Source organism: Dromaius novaehollandiae, chromosome W (genome assembly GCF_036370855.1).
Source record: "Dromaius novaehollandiae isolate bDroNov1 chromosome W, bDroNov1.hap1, whole genome shotgun sequence".
NCBI classification, from domain to species: Eukaryota; Metazoa; Chordata; class Aves; order Casuariiformes; family Dromaiidae; genus Dromaius; species Dromaius novaehollandiae.
This window is the reverse complement of record NC_088130.1, coordinates 12985853-13003345: the sequence shown is the minus strand read 5'-3', so window position 1 is coordinate 13003345 and position 17493 is coordinate 12985853. Positions and strand designations below refer to the sequence as shown.

The window sequence follows — 17493 nt, the reverse complement described above, 5'->3', positions numbered from 1 at the left end:
TTAATGTAAATACTCTTGCTGGATGGTATATTATATAACTGCAGATCTCTGTATGTAATTCCTATTCAGATCTGCTTTTTGGAAAAAGGCACACATTTAGACACATCATAGGATATAACCCAGAGCAAATCTCAAATCCCGTAAGAACAGTTAGGAAAAGAAAGGCATTTTTCAATAGCTTCCTTAAAAACATGTCAGATGTCATTTTAGTATATTACCTTGATTTGTGATTTAATCTTCTTCATGACTTCGTCTGGAAGGTGGCTTGTCTTCTCAGAGCATGTATCTTTTCCTGGGTCTGCTGGGGGGTTCCAGTAAGTGCATAGTTATATAAGGTAAGTACTGTGTTATAACACAGTAACCTTCCTAGACCGAAAATGATCATTATTTCAAACAGAAGTTCACAGCCCTCCTCCTTTCCCTGCACAGCCTACCAAAGCCACGTTCTGTGTTGCAGAATCAGAAAAAAGCAAGCCAAATATCTGAAAAGGATTTCATGCTAGTCCTCTCAGAAGTGCAGAATGATTAAATTAATTAATTGTTAAACTGATGCAATGTATATGTCAAATGACTTTTGTATACAGTTTGAGGTGGCCTCTCTCCAAATCCTGCAGACCTATTTACTGTCAGATCTGGTGCACTCTCTGCCAAACCTGGGGGTATTCTGGGTCTGTCTATCTTGGACACCCACTGAGGTGTCCAGAAACGAGGTACAAAACACACCTTCTGTTTTTGAAAATGACAAAGCTACCAAATAAAAAAGCACAGTGGGGAGTAAATGCGGAAGCCATGCGTTAACAAACCATGACTCAGTCTTAAAGTTCATATAGCAATTCATTAAAACGCACATAACTGTAGCTGTTTCATGGGGTACTTTGTGGCATGGCTGCATATTTTCTCAGTCAAAAGATAAGCATGAATCTAAATGCCTTTTTACTGCTACACTGTGTTTCCTACTATTCAAAAGTCAGCTGGTTCAGGATAATTAAGCATCTCTGAATTGACAAGAGGGTTTCTCACCTGTCAAGGCTACATAAAGACAATCCCTTTTAATCCAGTTGGGGATTTCCCCTGTCTGGATACAATCAAACACAATCTTCTCTGTTTCAGCATATTCTAATTCAGACTTTGCTCTCCCAAGATTTCTGAAAAGCTTTGTCAAGAGCTGTGTCCTGTCATTGTTCAAAAAATGAAGAGTTTGTTAGGAACAAGTTACTTAAACCACAAGAAAGATGCAATTAGCCTAGAGTATGAGGAAGAAGCATCCTGTAAAAATGTAGGAAGAAAGATATGGTGATGTTGTAGCACAGGCTTGCCAAATAAGCTTATTTCAGTATATTTTATAATACATTGGATAAAACTTGTATAAGCCAGTTAAGCTGAGATGGTTTTCTGCTCTCTTGTAGGTGGTTCTTCTAAGTTCCCTGATTTATTTTTTCGTTCAATAAAGGTAGACTCTACTTTGATTTTTACTCATAACTATGCATGGAAATTATAATAGCATTTATTAAAATGTATTTTCTCTGTGTGAAAACAACCCATTACTTCCCTGCATTATTTCTATCTTTGCTTTATTAACTATCCAATATACCTTTTGTCATCCATAGGTTCATTTCCATAAAATACTTCATAGGAGAGAATGTCAGCCTGAGCATTATTAAAGGCTTCTTTCCGATCAATGCTTTCATCCTCGTTCTTCCTGATATGCTGACTGATGTACTGCTGTGCCTCAGGGACATCACAGTATATGTTGTGAACCTACCAGGGATCAAAAATTAGATCATATTTCCTGCAAAGCTGGTACATCTGTTTGTAATTCATGCGGTTCAGAAATCAACTGTAAAGACAGCAAAACGTGTATTTTTTCACAATGCCACTCTCATGATTCACTAATTTGTCTTTTAAAATAATGTCAATTAAGGAATGTGATGATTGGTCTAAACAGTTTTGTGTAGGCTGAATTTCAGTGGAGATTTATTGTTCTTCAGTTCCATGAGGTACTCTGAAAATTTCAACTATAGCCTTTAAATGAATGTAAACAAACACATCCATCACAAGTGTTCCTATTTTTTAAGATAATAATAATGATAATAGTAAGTAAAAAATAGACTTTTAGAAAACCTGGCAAATCATTTTCCCTCTTTGTAATGACTGACTACTTACTCTCTGGACAAGAGTTTTCAAGAATATTAGCACCGTGATTTGAGGTTTCATTGCTTTGTTATATCTTCTCTCACTTTGTAGAAGCTCAGTGACTTCTTTCTCTCGTTTATCCAAAGATTCTTGTATCTTTTGCAGCATGGCCTGCGCTTGCCAAAGATGTCCTTTATCCAGCAAGCATTCAGGCTTCACCTCTTCATCAGCTACCTAGGAGATAACAAGGATATATTTTATATGTATGCTAGACTTTCATTTCTTTCATATGAAATTTCCAAGATTTTAATGAGCGAGCTAGAGCAAAAAGGAGAAAAGCAAAAGGAATGTTGAAAAAGGTTCCAACATTTGGCATGTAGGCTTATAATTCAGAGAAGGAGATTTTTTAAAAGATTCTTGAAGTAAACTTTTTACTATCTCATATTACAATGAGGACAATGTTGCAATATCAGTGGGAGAATCAGAATTCAGAAACCATTGTGCAAAATGCAGGGTGTAAAAAAAACCATACTAAACCATACCAGATTACAAACTACAAAACCACACTAAACTAAAACCATGCTAATTAAAACTAAAAACACTATGGAATTTCTTTTAATTTCATAAATGAAAGCTTATAACTATAGCTCTTAAACAACATTCTACAATACCTGAGGTTTTATTGCTATCTCTATAGTCTTTATTCTTTTCACACATGATTTCCTATTTCTGAAATGAAACTGAGAAATCAGACTTCTATTATTTCATTGAAAAGATGTAAACAGTACAGCCTACTAAATAATCTAAAAATGAAGACCATAAATTTGTAGATGGCTATGCCAGAATCTACTCTCTCTAAGTTATAGACAAAGTAAGAAAAAAAAAAGTAGCATTTACAGAATTATCTTCCAAATGGAATAACTCCAATAAAAATTACTGTTCTTCTGCATTATAATAATGGATATAATAACAGGTTTAAATATAAATATAATATATATATTTATTATAAAACCCCATAACTAGAGAAACAATCATAGCTTAAAATGTCATAAATAAATCTCATATAAATCTTTAGTAATACTCAATTTGGTTAATTTCTCATTCATTGTACACTTAACACAGATAAACTGTCCATTGAATAACATGAATTACTTTATTTAAGTTGGCCTGATGTTTTGAAAATCTGTAAGGCAGTGCTAGGGCCCCTCTGTATGTGTTTTCTATTATGCCTATTTTTCTTCACCCATTTCAAATAGTGAATAGGTTTTACCTATACTACAGAGGAGCTGTTCTTAGACTAGCATATCAAATCAAATATTAACAAATGCAAGCAGTGAAATATTTGAAAATTTAGTTCATTATGAGAGTGGAAAGCCAGCATATTTCAGAGGCACCCTCATGAGATGGATGCATTTCCTTTGCACGGGCTAGAGGCATGCCTGTGATTAGCTAAGGAGCCTGTCTGCACGGCGAAGCTCACCTTCCCAAAAGTGGTACGTACTCGGCACTGAGGGCTGTGAAAGACCAGAGCGATCAGCCACAGAAGAACTTTCTCAGGGGGCAATTAGAGAGGCTGTAGCCCTGTAGTGGTCCATCTCCTAGAAATCCCTGAACTCGGCAAGTAAATAAACTCTGGTTTAAAGACACACCAAAATGGAAAATACTAAAACAAGAGATATATACCATCGTATATTCTGTATACTATGGCTAAAAGCTAGGTACTCCTGAAACACTTGCATAAATAAACCTCTCAGTAAAGAGTCTGATTAAGATGAGAAACCCATAGCCCTTTCATGTTATAACTCAGTTCATAGTATCTGAACCATAAATATTGATCTTTGCAGGAAAACATGGGTTAGAGGAGGGTTGAGAGGAAAAAAAAAGAAGCCACATTTTCAGAGATAGTATATTCCTGAATAACAATTATATTCCAAAATACAAAGCTTTACACATAGATTATGTTTCTGGATACAGGATAATGCCACTCCTCTAACATTCATTACTGTGGTGTTTTAATCATTCATCACCACCATTCCCAAGCCCCATATATATTTGCAGAAACACAATTTTTACTATCAAGTAGTTCACTAGGTTTTGCTAGTGTGAGTCAGTCTGATTGCCTTTGAAACATCTAGGATATTTCTAAAAACTACCAGTTACATTCCCAGTTTTGTACTCACCTGTTCTACATTTAATTCTAAAACCACTGACACATCTGCCTTTTCTGTTTCTGTCTTTTCAGATTTTTTCTGAAGAATTTTTATCTGTAAATTCACAAGGTCATGTACTTTGTCCACATGTAGACTGATGTTTTGAAGTTGCTGCAAAGCTAAATTGAAAACAATAGAAAAAAACAGGTAAGAACAGCTTAAGCATTTCTAATATGTAGTTGCTAGAACTCCAGTTAACCAAAAATTTCTCCATTTAGAAATCAAGAATTTACAATCAAATTTATATATTTATGATTTATAATAATCAAGAATTGTATTTATTTATTGAAACTCAAAGAATTTTAAAGGGACCATTTTTTGTCTTGTTTTAAAATTCTGAAGGGAAAGCTGAAGGCGCTAAAATAAATCAACTCAAAACTGACACTGACTGTAATATGCCAGCTACTCTAAGGAGTTTGGAGTCATGACAGACATTATCTCCAGCTCCAATATTCTTCTATTATCTGATCTTAAAACACAGTATTGCAATGCAAAAGTTTATATTGACTTCAGCTGGTATGCACCAGAGCATAAGAAAAGCAAACAGAAAAGAAGATAGGCAGACCAAGAAAGTCTAAAATGTGTCTGAAAATACCAAAAAAGTGTCTGGAATACCAAACTCACTCAGTGTGTGCTGGGTGTAAAGATGATCTAGGTCTTTAGACAAATTTTCTAGAATCCAAGTCTGCAAGACAAGAAGAGAACACAGTAGGAAATCAGTGTCATTGGTTTTCATTGTATTACCTAGAGGAGAATACCTGCAATAATTAACAAGTTAATATTGTGTAAGTTATGCCTAAAAGTTGCAACAAATGGGCTGTTGTGCCATAATAGGCTGCTACTAGAAAAGGAGTAAAAATAGGAGTAAAATAGAGACCACTCAGACTTTACTGTTTTTACTAGATCCTCTTCCAAGACATCCTGTGCTTATATTTTCTATAGCATTTGTCCACATCATTAGAATGAAAGAAGAGATTAAAAAATTACATGGAGACAGTCCTGAAATAGTTGGGGAACAAAAGTGTTTAGACACAGAGTCCTAAGTCAGCCCTGAAGGAAAGCTCGTGTGCTCCAAATCCTGCCTGTATTACTTCCTATAAAAGAAATAAAATGTCTAATAAAAGAAACTCCCTCTTTCTACAAGCCTCAGAACAAAGTATCCTCATCATTTGTCACTCTTTGTTGAAATGATTTTTTATTTTTTGCTACATTTCCTTGTTCTATAACAATTAGGTCAAAGGATTTGTAAAAACTGGGATTTTTGACTGCTTGCCAATCAGGAATTGGGCGTTGTTGTGGTAGACATTGTTGAAAATGCATGAAAAAAGAAAATCTTAACTTTAAATACTGTTGCTGTGCAGAACTTAATCAAAAGGTGGTGCTACATCATTAAACAAATACTGTTTCCTGAGCCCTTGCCTCTGAAAGGCTATGGAAATCTGCATGCAATTTCATAAATGCAAAAGAGAATCTGTCTCCGAGTCTTTTTTTCGGTTGTTAGCTAAGATGTCACTGAATAAATGCCTTGGAATAGTGCAATGACAATTGGTTGCTATAAAATAACGCTGAAGATTTGCAGAGAGAGTTACATGGGAAATAAAACAATGCTCAGAAAAAAATAGACACAGATCAGGCCATGCTCTTAGATTCTATCTATAATAAACAGCAAATTTCTTTCTTTTGTCGCAGTCACAAGAAATTGAGGTGAACTTCAGCTGTTTCCTACCTCAGAAGACAGGCTGCATTTGTGAAATAAAATGCACCTCAGGATTTAAGGGGAGAGCAATTCCTACCCCAAACCATCACCCAGCAGGTCAAATTAACCAAAACTTTTGCAGTGTACCCACAAAAATGAGTTTCACTAGAGGCTAAGTTATTTCTAGAGGTAAATTTCAACAGGTAAATTTATACAGGACTACACACGGGAAGATTTGGAAGGTCATGCTTTTTCAGTGTACATATAGAGCCAAATCTACCACTGCATAGAACTTCACAGCGTACATATCACTGATTTCATGTTAAAGATAAAACAGGTCATTGATATAATTTCGAATATAAATAATTTGAATATGTCTTTGGGTAAAACACTGAGCGCATGCCAGGCATACCAGTAAAGGATTATTGATATTAATCCTAGCAATCTATTTTATTCTTTATAAACATAATCCTTACTGAATGTTGCATAACATTGAGCACTACATAACTGCTGAACAAAACATAACCTTGTTGTTCTGCTCGCTGAAGTAAAAATGAAGGCTTACTCTGTTAAACTCTGTGCAGTTATATTAATGTAGTGAAAAAAGAGTCAGGACCCTGGATCTCTGCAAGGGAATTAACTGCCTCCAGGATGCATGCCAGTGATCTGGATCTATTCAGACCAAATAGACCCTCCCCTCTCTTTTTAAGTGTAACAGAATTGTTACAATCATAAATAAGAGAGTGTAACAGAATTGTTATGATCTTGCAATATGTAAAAATATATTTTTTATTTGGACCTAACTGTCTTTCTTCCCCCCTTTTTTCTCCCCCTCCCTCCCCAACAGTTCCTTCATTTCTGTCATAAAGAGGAACATCTGATAATGGCTCAATAGAGAACAAAGTTTAAGAATTACTAAATCGGCTGAAAATGCGGCTGCAGCACAACTTAGCCAAAATGAAGTGGAGGATGGAAATAATTGTGTTTTTGACCCACTACTGTGGCTACTCATTTTTAACTCTTGCTGCTTTCTTTTGCCACTCCTGCAGTCAACTCAGATCTTTAGTAAACTAAAGTTTGAACATGAGGACAAACGTCTTTACTGTGAGGGTGACAGAGCACTGGAACAGGTTGCCCAGAGAGGTTGTGGAGTCTCCTTCCTTGGAGATATTCAAAAGCTGACTGGACAGGATCCTGGGCAACATGTTCTAGGAGACCCTGCTTGAGCAGAGGGTTGGACTAGATGATCTCCAGAGGTCCCTTCCAACCTCAACCATTCTGTGATTCTGTGAGTCTGTAAAGTTGCATTGTTAGAAAGAAATTTTGCAAGCCCTGAGGAATTTTAGGCACATCCTTTTTTCCTAGTGACTACCATGCCAGACATTTTTACTGGTTAGGTTAATCGGCTGCATTGCGGTGTTGTAGTAGTTCAGATCAGGTGAAATTTTTGTTTATTTCTAAAATAAACCATTGAATCAAGACTAAACAATGTGCTTTAGTGCAATTTTAAAACTATTTAAAAGAAAGGAAATGTGAAATGAGAAGGAAAAATTACACTCTTATGATTTTTATCAGAAAAAAAAATCTAGTATGACAAAAAAATGTGTGGTATTTTCACTGGTGTTTAAAGGCCTCAATCTTCAAAAACTATTTGGGTGCTCTGAAATTAGAAGACAGGTGCCTAAGCAGCACAGGTGTGGCGGACCGATGAATGAATTTTTTGCCTTAAACATTTCTTGGTGCATGGGGTGCAGGCAGGCCACAACCCCGAACAAGCCATCTGTCCCTGGCGGAAACAGGACTGGGCTGCTGCGACCCCCGAGATGGTCTCCCTGCGACCACCCAGGACACACCGAGCCTGCACTGAACGAGACCGCAATCGGGCAGAGACTTTGGGATCTGGACTGTAAATTATTGTCCGTTTTTAGCACAACTTCTATAAAACCTGCTTGGCATGAGTGGCTGAATTTGCTGGAGCCTTAGGCCGCACTCCCTAGTACAGTGAGAAAGGGCCCCAGAGCTGGCGCAGGCGGGAAGGATAAGGGAGTTACCAGCAGTTTGCATTCCTGTGCACTGCTGAAACAGTGCTAATTGCTGGAGTTACCACCTTCTTTGTCAGGACCTTGAGAGACAATAGCAGAACCCGAGGAATGGAGACACACCTGTGGAAGAAACTGCAGCAGAAAACAGCCTGCCTAGGAACGACGATGAGATCCAATAAGGAGCAGGAGACCCCAGACCCAGAAAATTACTATTGGTCCAAACTACCGCGTGAGGGGTGGAGAGCTTAGATTGGAAGGTATAATTGTCCAGGGATTTCTTTGTTCGGGGTCCCTCTTCGGAGGTACCCAGCTTGAGCTTTGTGAAGAGGACCCACCTACCACCAGACGGGAGCCCCCCCACTGCTGAGACTCCCAAAGGAAGAGGACCAACGGGACGCCGCTGGATCCACGGGTGGTGATATCTTTTCTCTCTCTCCCTCTCTCTCTCCTCTCTTCTTCCCTCTCCTTTGTTGAATCTTGTTTGAAACGTGTGGCACGGGACTTGTCTAGCTAGCTGATCCTATTTGACCACATGCCTTATCTTTGTGTTAATAAATCTTAAACTGGTTGGCTGGTGTCGTTTCACCTTAATTCAGTCCAAGGGCATCACGAACTTGGTCCTTGGTCCCAAGGGGAGGGAGGTCGTCCTGAACGACTCCCTTCGGGCTGCGACAACAGGCAGCTCACTCCTAGCTGATTCAGAAATACATATTTAAAGGCAAATAGTGCAATTCCCAGGTTGCCCAGGCTCTTGGGAACTGTACCCATCAGAAATGCAAATAAGAATGCTGCTTTACTTCAAAAAGAAAACCAAACTAGCTTTATGTACCTTTTCTTCTTCCCATTTCTCTGTTTGTTGATTTATTTGGTGAAGAAGGTCTTCCTTTTCTTGGCTCATTTGTCTGTTTCTTTCCCTCAGACTCTGAAAGTGGTAGAACATGGCAAAAGGATCAGAATTTCTAGGCCAGGGCTTCGTTTTGCAAAAAGGTCATTATATTTTTTTCTGTGCCATACATTTTGAGAAGTCATATTGAGTGGACCAGGCTGATAAGTCCTGAGGATCTGGCAGAGAAAACAATTGACCATCTTAAATATATAGATGGTGGTTTTATTCCAAAGACTTGAAAGGCTTGAATATGCAGAAACTTTTTTCTCCATAGAAAAGGAGGAGGAATGGGATAAACCTTGTTCACCACCAGCAAGCGTTGGCCATCCTAAATATTCAGTGAATATCTTTATGTATTTTTTGCATTAAAAAACCCAGCTATTTTCAAGTGTGCAAGCATGGACAGCAAGGCAGAACCCCTCACTGATTTCTCCTTGGAGCAGTGAAGATGCCTAAGCTGGGAAAAGTGTTCTGAAAACATATTGTTTAAGGTATTATTCATCTCTTGAAGGAGGAAAACCATCCCCAGAAAACTATCTACATGGTTCTGTAGTAATTTCACAAATTCTTTGTCTTCATTTGACTGTCCTTCCCAAAGAAGAAAAGATGACTTATACCGGCTGCTTCTGCAACCTCTGGAAGTACCTGTGATTCTTTTTCCCATGTAAAAACAGTACTTCTTGGGTACCTTAATAGTATCTTGCCAGTGTGTGCTCCTCTTGTTCATTAGCTCTTGGTAAGCTTCTAATTGGGCCTTCAGACTCCTCATTTTATCACCATAATGCTTCTTCATGGTAGTTATAGTCTGCTCCTGTATTACAAAAGATTGTTGAGAAAATGAAAAGTGAGTGAAAACAGGAAAGCCAAGGAAGATAAAAAGAGCAGTTTCCACTAACACTTGTTTTTCTTTTTTCCATTACTTTTTGTTGTCTGTAAACTTTCCATGTTGATCATATCAGCACAGAAGGTTTATGTCTTCCCAGGCTGCAGACTTTGAGCAAGAATTCTTGCTAAAGTATTTTCTCCCTCATTTTCTGAAGAAATAAAGACCAAGTACTTGCTGGGAGCTGACCAGAGTGAATTTTCTCTAAGCATAGCAAAAGTAACTTTAAAGAAATGTTTTTTTCTCGGAAAAGCAAAGTATGGCAGAATAAGATGCAAGCAGCACAGAACATAACTCTGTGCAACAGGCTCCATCTAAATAAGTCAGTAAAATTTTATTAGAAATACAAACAAATCAGAAATTTTTAAAAAGTGAATGATTTCAGTGCTTTTAGGAGTGATTCTGATTTTGAATATTTTAATTACTAACACATCAGAGCAGCCATAATGAAAGCAGTTCAGTGAAAAAAATCATTACAGTCCCTGTGTTTGTGTCCTTGTCCTGCAGGCGATTCTCTCTGACTCTGTGTCTGTGTTCTTTCTGTTCTCCCACTTTGTTTCCCTTTTTCTCTAGCTCTCTCTATAACCCTAATAGTCTACAGAGACATGTGAAAATTTAAGGTGTGACTGTGTGAGTGTTAAATTACTAGTGAAGCATGGAATCAGATTTACATAGGTATTGCAATCTTTGTGCAGGTGTAATAACTTGAGAATTCAATGAGATCTTGTTCCTTAGCCAAGAATAAAAGTCATTGTACACTACATGCAATGAACTCTCTCGAGTACGCTTTGTAATCTAAAGAGCTTGTTTTGTTTAATTCACTTCCCCTTGGAGGCTCCAGAAGACTTTCCGTATCTCTTCTCTGTGTGTGCCCTTTGGACAGAATCAAGTTTATTTGTATGGAAATCGTACATTTACAGGAGCTAACTGCCTGCCTTACTCTGGATTAGGAAAGAAAAATCACATGGTGAATAAGCACCAAGAGGCAGTGACTGAAGGAAAAGGTAGCCAAGGAAGATGTGGGCAACTTCTGATTTTGGGAGAATTACTGAAGAATGGGATGCAGAACTGTCCCCACCCTGGGTAAATGCGGTGGTGTGGGGTTACAGGTGCAGGCTGGCCCCTGTAGATCCTTACTGTAACCTTGGTGGGGCTTACTGGCAAGGAGATTCTGCTATTTTGCAAGAGAATATGTCAGCAAATGTTGGGTGACTAAACTCAGGTACGTAGAGATCTGTCTGGGCATGCTGACAGCAGGAATCATGTGGACATCACTTTGTGTGTCAGCCAGCCTGCAGTTTCAGGCTGGAGGCAACCATCTCATTTGTATTTGAGAAAGGACCATATTATTCCATTTGTATAATACTAGGCTTTCAGACACGGTTTCTTCATTGTCTTCATTAGGTTCATTAACTTCATTAACCTCACAGTAACCATTGCGACCCAAGTTAACCAAACAGTGGATTTACTCACTCAAGATGGAAGAGGAAAGGACTCCACATACAAGATATAGGAGAATATACCCACAGATGAAAAAAAAACATAAAACTTTCTAGTGCTCTCCACTTCGGCAATGAAGAGGTTAGTATAGCTCAGCACAGCCTTTTACAATACAATTGTTCCTAGGAGGCACAATCTATACCTTAAGAATAACCTTTGATTAAATGTGAATGTTTTAGCCATGTCAGTCACTAGAGGAATGTGACATTTAATAGGAAAATTTAGTGACAATAAAGTTTGAAAAATACCTGCCACTATCCCACCTTTAATACTGAGAAAGATGAAAGGAAGTAGAGGAAGTCAAAGAATGTAGTCACAGGTGACAAAAAGTAAGACCAGATTTCATGAAGTTGCAAAACCAAATACACTTAAGACACATTGATAATATCTCTGGTGACTTTGAATGGGTAGCTGAATGCAGATGTAAATGTAAATGAAGTGGATTTTATCCTTCAGAGTTGTTTTGACTAATGGTATAACCTAACAATGATGCTAATGCTTCAGTAGAATAACCTGGCTTTCTTTCCTTATGTTGTCTAGTTCTTTGATTATTTTCATGTGTTTGATTTTCATTTGCTGCATATCTTCTACAATCTGAAGAAGATGGAGGAAATGATCAACTCAGAGCACTAGCAACTAACTTCAATTATAATGCACCATCAAACAATGGTTATAATGTATGTTTCTCAAAATGCTAATGACAAATATAGTACAGTGAAGAATTTGGTCTTGAAAACAGATAAATAGCCAACAGGATTGCAGTCCAAAACCTTCAAGTTTCAGCAATTAAAACTTATTTTATATTACTGAGTATAAATCTGTATATTTATTGGCTTGACCTGGATTTTCTTTTCTGGTCATAGGATTGTACCTCTACATCTTTTTTGCTATGGTAGTAATCTGAATTGAGTACAGAAGACATAACCATTATAATCATTCTAAAGTTCTTGCAAAAGAGAAACAGCATTGTGAGACTTATTACAGGGAAAGAAGTAAAAAAAGACAGTGGACAGAGGAGAAGACAGCATTTAAGAGTTAGGTAACACGATTGGTTACTACAGACTTCAAATTTATTTTTATTTTTTATACTATTATAAATAATTTGAAAAACTACAAAATTGACTTTAAGGTTCACCACAGGCATTTCTCATGACCAATAAAAACAGATGTACACATAAAGGATTGGTAAAGTGACCTTTTCTTTTTTCCCTCTGAAAATGAGTCATTTAAGCTTAAAATTGCATCAGGATCCTTAGCGACTCAGGTTTATCCATTTTGTTCCTAATCCCATTCATAATAGTCACAAAAGGAAAATTCCACTATCTTCCATCCCAGTTCCTGCAGTCCAGTTTTCTTTTGACTTCCTCGTCTGTTAGGTGCAATGTCAAATTACACAAAACTGATACTTGTTGCATTTCAGATGAGACAAGCTGACACTGTGGAAGGAATTACAGCAATAACGAACATCATTATGTGCAAGTTATAAAAATACGGAGCCTTTTGGAGGCTTACTCGGTTTCAAGTCTTTGTTTAAGCTTAATATCATGCAGATTTGGCTAACAGTGAGCAGCTGAGATGAAATTACACTGACAAAGAAAACATCCCGGCTGCTGCATGATTTTAAAATGTCTGTGGTTGGTAACGTTGCTGTACGATGATAAATTAAATCTTTGTGGGTATTTGCAAGTTGTTAATTTGGGAGTGAAAAATCCCTGCAGTCTGACACTGACACAGCTCAAAGATATAAAAGTAGCAGAAGAAGCAAAGCAGTATTCAAATATACTGTCCTACTTCTCAGCGGAAATGATATTGCCAAAGTAGAGGAATTTTAAAGAGACACAATAAAAATGTTAACAGACATGAAAAGCCTCTTACTGGAAGAGACCGAAAAGATCCAGACAGGTTTATCATTCTTATCACCCACAGAGCTCTGAGCTGCCTTAACTAGATTGCTTCAGATATTTGAACTTGCTTCTTATGGCTAGCTCAGGAGTCTGTACCCTCTGCCACAGAAGTCACCACAGAAATTCTTGGTTGCATAATAAAAGAACAAGAGAACAAGGGCATATTTAATGAAATTGAAATGTAGCAAATTCAAATCACTAAAACAGGAATATATCTATATATATTGCTTGGTATAAAATTATGAAATTCATTAGCTCAGGGAATGATTGAACTAAAAAATTAGTTTTTAAGGAAAAATAGGCCACTTTCATGGTTAAGTGGAAAATACAAAGTTATGCTAGTTACTGCTATGAAAAATACTGAAATTGCAACAAAACTTCACACTAAAAGTCAAAAACCACTTCCAATAATCGAGGATTGTGATGAGAAATATATGAAAAAGTGAGGGTTTTCTCCATATCAGTTACAAGGGAGTTCCTTATACGTAGACAAATATCTGGAACGAGCAAATAAGCAACCTAGTATCTGATCTTAACTAAGCTAGCCATTTACATTTTAATGTTTTATTTCTGTGTTAATGTTCAAAATTTAAGAGCAACCTTCCAAATATCAAGAAGAAGCAGTAAGATGGTGTGAAGTGAATTTGTATGAAAAAATCCACTACGGAAATCACAGTTTTCTTAGTATACCTATGAGAAGAGAGAGTTCATTCAATGAGTAATTTTTTGTACATAATTCAGTCACTCAGCTTTTTTTTTTTTTTTTTTACCTTGGCAATATATAATTGAACTAATTTGTATGGAATATATGGCAGTTCTTCTTTCCTCCAGCATTCCTCCAGCTCAGTCACTTTGTGGTTGTCAGCAGAACAAACTCCAGATGTGTTTGGATGGTCTACTGCATAATAAAAATGCCTTTAACATCTTGAAATAAAGAATGAAAATGCACAGAAACTCCAGATGTACATTTTACAATTTTTTTCAAGACAGCAACTAGAGTTTTGAATCTTTCTCTTTGATAACAAAGGAGATTGACATTCGGGGGAGTTTTAGCACCATGGCTTTGACTTGTGGATACCATCGCACATAGTTATGCCGTAGGACATTTACTTGTCCATAACTACTTAGACTTTAAATACTTACATTTGTTTCTGCCACTAAAACTGCAAACTTAGATAAAAATCATGCATAAAGATGCTCCCTCTTAAGAAAACTGGCTTTTATGACAACTGAAAATTGGGCATTTTAAAGCCTCCTACACAACTACCTTTTGCAAGTGATTTTTGAAAGACCCATTTTATTTCAGGGTATTGTAGCAACTGCCATTATTAAATTCTTACTATTGTCTTTTTTAGTCATTAAAAACATATCATTACATTTTCACAGATCAGATCTCTTTGACTGGCCTTAACACCAGGTCACTTCCTGCAGAATCACATGAAAATTATTCTGAGTATCATAATTAACTATTGTAATTAATAATTACAAGATGTGTATGGTCAAAAGAGATTGAGCTGATCACTTAGAATGGTGACTTGTGCAAATCCAAGCCATACAACCTCACTCAGAAATTTCAGTTCACACAGGGAAAAAAAAGCAAAACTCCCCACATATGTAATGTAGCAAGTGTCCTGCAAAACAAGGATATTTAGTTTCTGCTCTTACCACTATACCTTTTTCTATAGCTCTGTTCTCACTCCACCCAATCAGGGAATTCAGAAACGACCACTTGTTTGTACTTATTCCAAGTTTGTGCAACCAAGAGTCTCTCTGCCCATCTGTTAACAAAATGCAGGTGCTGAAATCGGGGGGAAAATCATTGCAATTTTCTGAATTCTCTTGATTCCTTAAATTACTGGATTAAAATGTAATATGTAATTATACACTAACTCTCTTGGGCTCTACAGGGTATTTATATGAGTAAAAGTGATAGCAAAAGAGGAGGAGATTAGGAAATCACTGGGAGAGCTGCAGGAAGAACAAGGATGTATCTGAGACTTGAATGGTTCTGCCTGATCCTGAAAATAAAGATATACTGAAGCCAAAGGTTCTCCAAATTGTTTCTCATGGCATTCCTGGTTACCACCACTTATCATGCTTAGCAACTTTGGCGAGCTATTGACCATTTGCAACTAATATCAGTTCTGCTGCATACAGCAAAATCTAGTCTGTTTTTCAATTTAGCCTCCTTGAAATTAAATTTGTGTGTGGGGAAATCACATTCTTAGAGGAGATATAGCTGAGCCACGTTTCTTAGTGAGCACTCTGCATGCATGGAACACTTCTGCTGAGAGATATGTAAACCAAAACACCCAATACAAGCACTTTCTCCAAGTATTCTGGTATGAAAGTGGAACTGTATCTAAAAGAGCCCTCTAACTCTTTGAATCAGTCAAAACAATGATGAGAAACTAAGAATTTTTGGCCACTGGGGAAGTCTGGATCTAGAACCATCTTTGGTGGGATCCTGAAGCAATATTCATTTATTTCTACAGTGCAATGATTTTCTGCAGCCAAATATCGCTCTCATCACATTAATTTTACTGGACATTATAGCAAAATGTACTGTTTTTAAATATAGTCTACCTAGCTACTAGATAGAATCAGCAGATCCTATTCTCATATAACCAGAAGTATCTTGTTGTCCACAACCCAGTTCTGATGATTTGCAAAATATTTAACTGAATAAATAAATGTGGAGAAGAGTACCCTTAGTTCAAGTTATTATTCCTCTTGAATTCATTATTTACATCACTATACATACATGCATATATATATATAGTTAGATTTTTTTCTGTCAATTATATCAGTGAAGGATACGTGTCAAATTATATAGACAATAACTAATTCTCAGAGAACTTTGATATTTCAGTGTTTTGAACTACATTTATTTGGTTCATATTTGGCTTTCTTTCCACTTGGCTTTCTTTTTAGCCATGTCAACAGGATAATGTAGTAAATGCTGGCTCCAGTAATTTAATCCAAGCTAGCCTAGCCTATATGCCACAGACTAGCAGAAAAGTTGGACTGTGACATGTTGCTGTTTCTCACTAACTGCAACTATATTTTCAGACAGTTTTTAGCGAGTCTGGTAGGTTTCACACCTTGTTACAGAAATTAAAGATACAGAACATATAAGTTTATTTCTGTTCTCCTGCTAGCTTTGGTTTTAGTGGGCATAAGGCTGATACGCATCTCTTGCGCAGGAGGACCAGTTCTATTACCCATATGCTGAATCGTGGTGGGGACTTTCCCATGTAATCCATATTCATGTTCATCCATATTCAAGCTATTCAATGCTGATGATGAGATGTAGACTATAACGTTTATGCAGTTCTGCTGCATAATCTGGTACAATGCAGTCGTGGGCTACCAGTCTGCCCTTCTGTGGAAAATAAAGTACAGCGTCGTTCTGAATATCTGAGGCACAAAGTGGCTGCTTACTCTGATCAGGTTCCTCTTCAGTCATAACACTTTTAATCACACAGGAAGGCTGTTCCTGTATCTCATCTGAATAATCAATAACACTGCCTGGTAGAGGAACAGATGAGTGAATGGTGGTCTGTGATTTAGGTTCAGCATCACTCCTTACTGCATCTTCAGGGACTTGAGAGACTGAAGGTATGACTGTTTGCACCCATGCTTCTGGGGGGGGAAAAAAAGTGATTGTTGGTAATAAAATACTAGGACTGCTCCTGCTTGAATAAATCCAAGGATGTAGCACAAGTGGAACACATCCTGAAGGATATTGGACCCCAGAAGTTTGGGCAGTTTTTTAGCTGAAGAGTGTAGGAGACTGTTTATGTCCGGCAAAAGGATATTATTGTCATAAAAAAAACCTTTCATCAGCTTTTGCACTGATCTACTTGGGTAGGGATTGTGCTTTGTAAAGATAAATGATCTTCACTTGATCTTCTTCTGGGCTAGAATGGACCACAACACTCATGGCGAAGCTCAGTGTGCACCTGGCAATACTGTTTTTTCCTAATCTGCTCTTTAAAGTACTGCTAACTTCATTTCCCATAGATAAACTCATAAGGAACTGAGTTATCTTCTTACTTGCCTGGATGCTTTTCTTTCCAGAGTGGAGTCTATCAGGGGCAACTGCACCACGCTGAAATACAGCACGCCACAGCAGTTGTTAAAAACATCACCCACCACTCCGTCTCGCAAAGCGCTTCTCAGACTGCTGTTTCACAGCTAACCCTCATGCGCAGTGTATCCTCTAACGACTGCAGC

General features: G+C 37.3%; 1 protein-coding gene and 1 long non-coding RNA gene across 2 annotated transcripts; both read right to left on the bottom strand.

Moving 5' to 3' along the window:
* Positions 1–201: 201 nt before the first annotated feature.
* LOC135324281 (uncharacterized) lies at positions 202–1752 on the bottom strand. The gene is made up of 3 exons (XR_010385646.1): positions 1592–1752; positions 1021–1172; positions 202–301 (listed from the first exon to the last, which is right to left on the bottom strand). It is a non-coding gene; the product is annotated as an uncharacterized LOC135324281 (long non-coding RNA).
* A 28-nt stretch (positions 1753–1780) lies between these two features.
* LOC135324470 (centrosome-associated protein CEP250-like) lies at positions 1781–11287 on the bottom strand. The gene is made up of 7 exons (XM_064500965.1): positions 11279–11287; positions 9656–9778; positions 8911–9003; positions 4968–5028; positions 4314–4462; positions 2164–2367; positions 1781–1837 (listed from the first exon to the last, which is right to left on the bottom strand). Exons 1-7 carry the CDS (start codon positions 11285–11287, stop codon positions 1781–1783), a joined length of 696 nt encoding a protein of 231 aa, XP_064357035.1.
* Positions 11288–17493: the final 6206 nt, after the last annotated feature.

What these genes read in the sequence shown, in the direction of transcription:
- LOC135324470 (XM_064500965.1), bottom strand. An exon ending in TTACACCCAGCACACACTGA is followed by an intron (nt 4,463 to 4,967) that starts GTGAGTTTGGTA and finishes TTTTCAATTTAG; the next exon opens with CTTTGCAGCAACTTCAAAAC. An exon ending in TGAAAACTCTTGTCCAGAGA is followed by an intron (nt 1,838 to 2,163) that starts GTAAGTAGTCAG and finishes CTGTCTTTACAG; the next exon opens with TTGATTTCTGAACCGCATGA.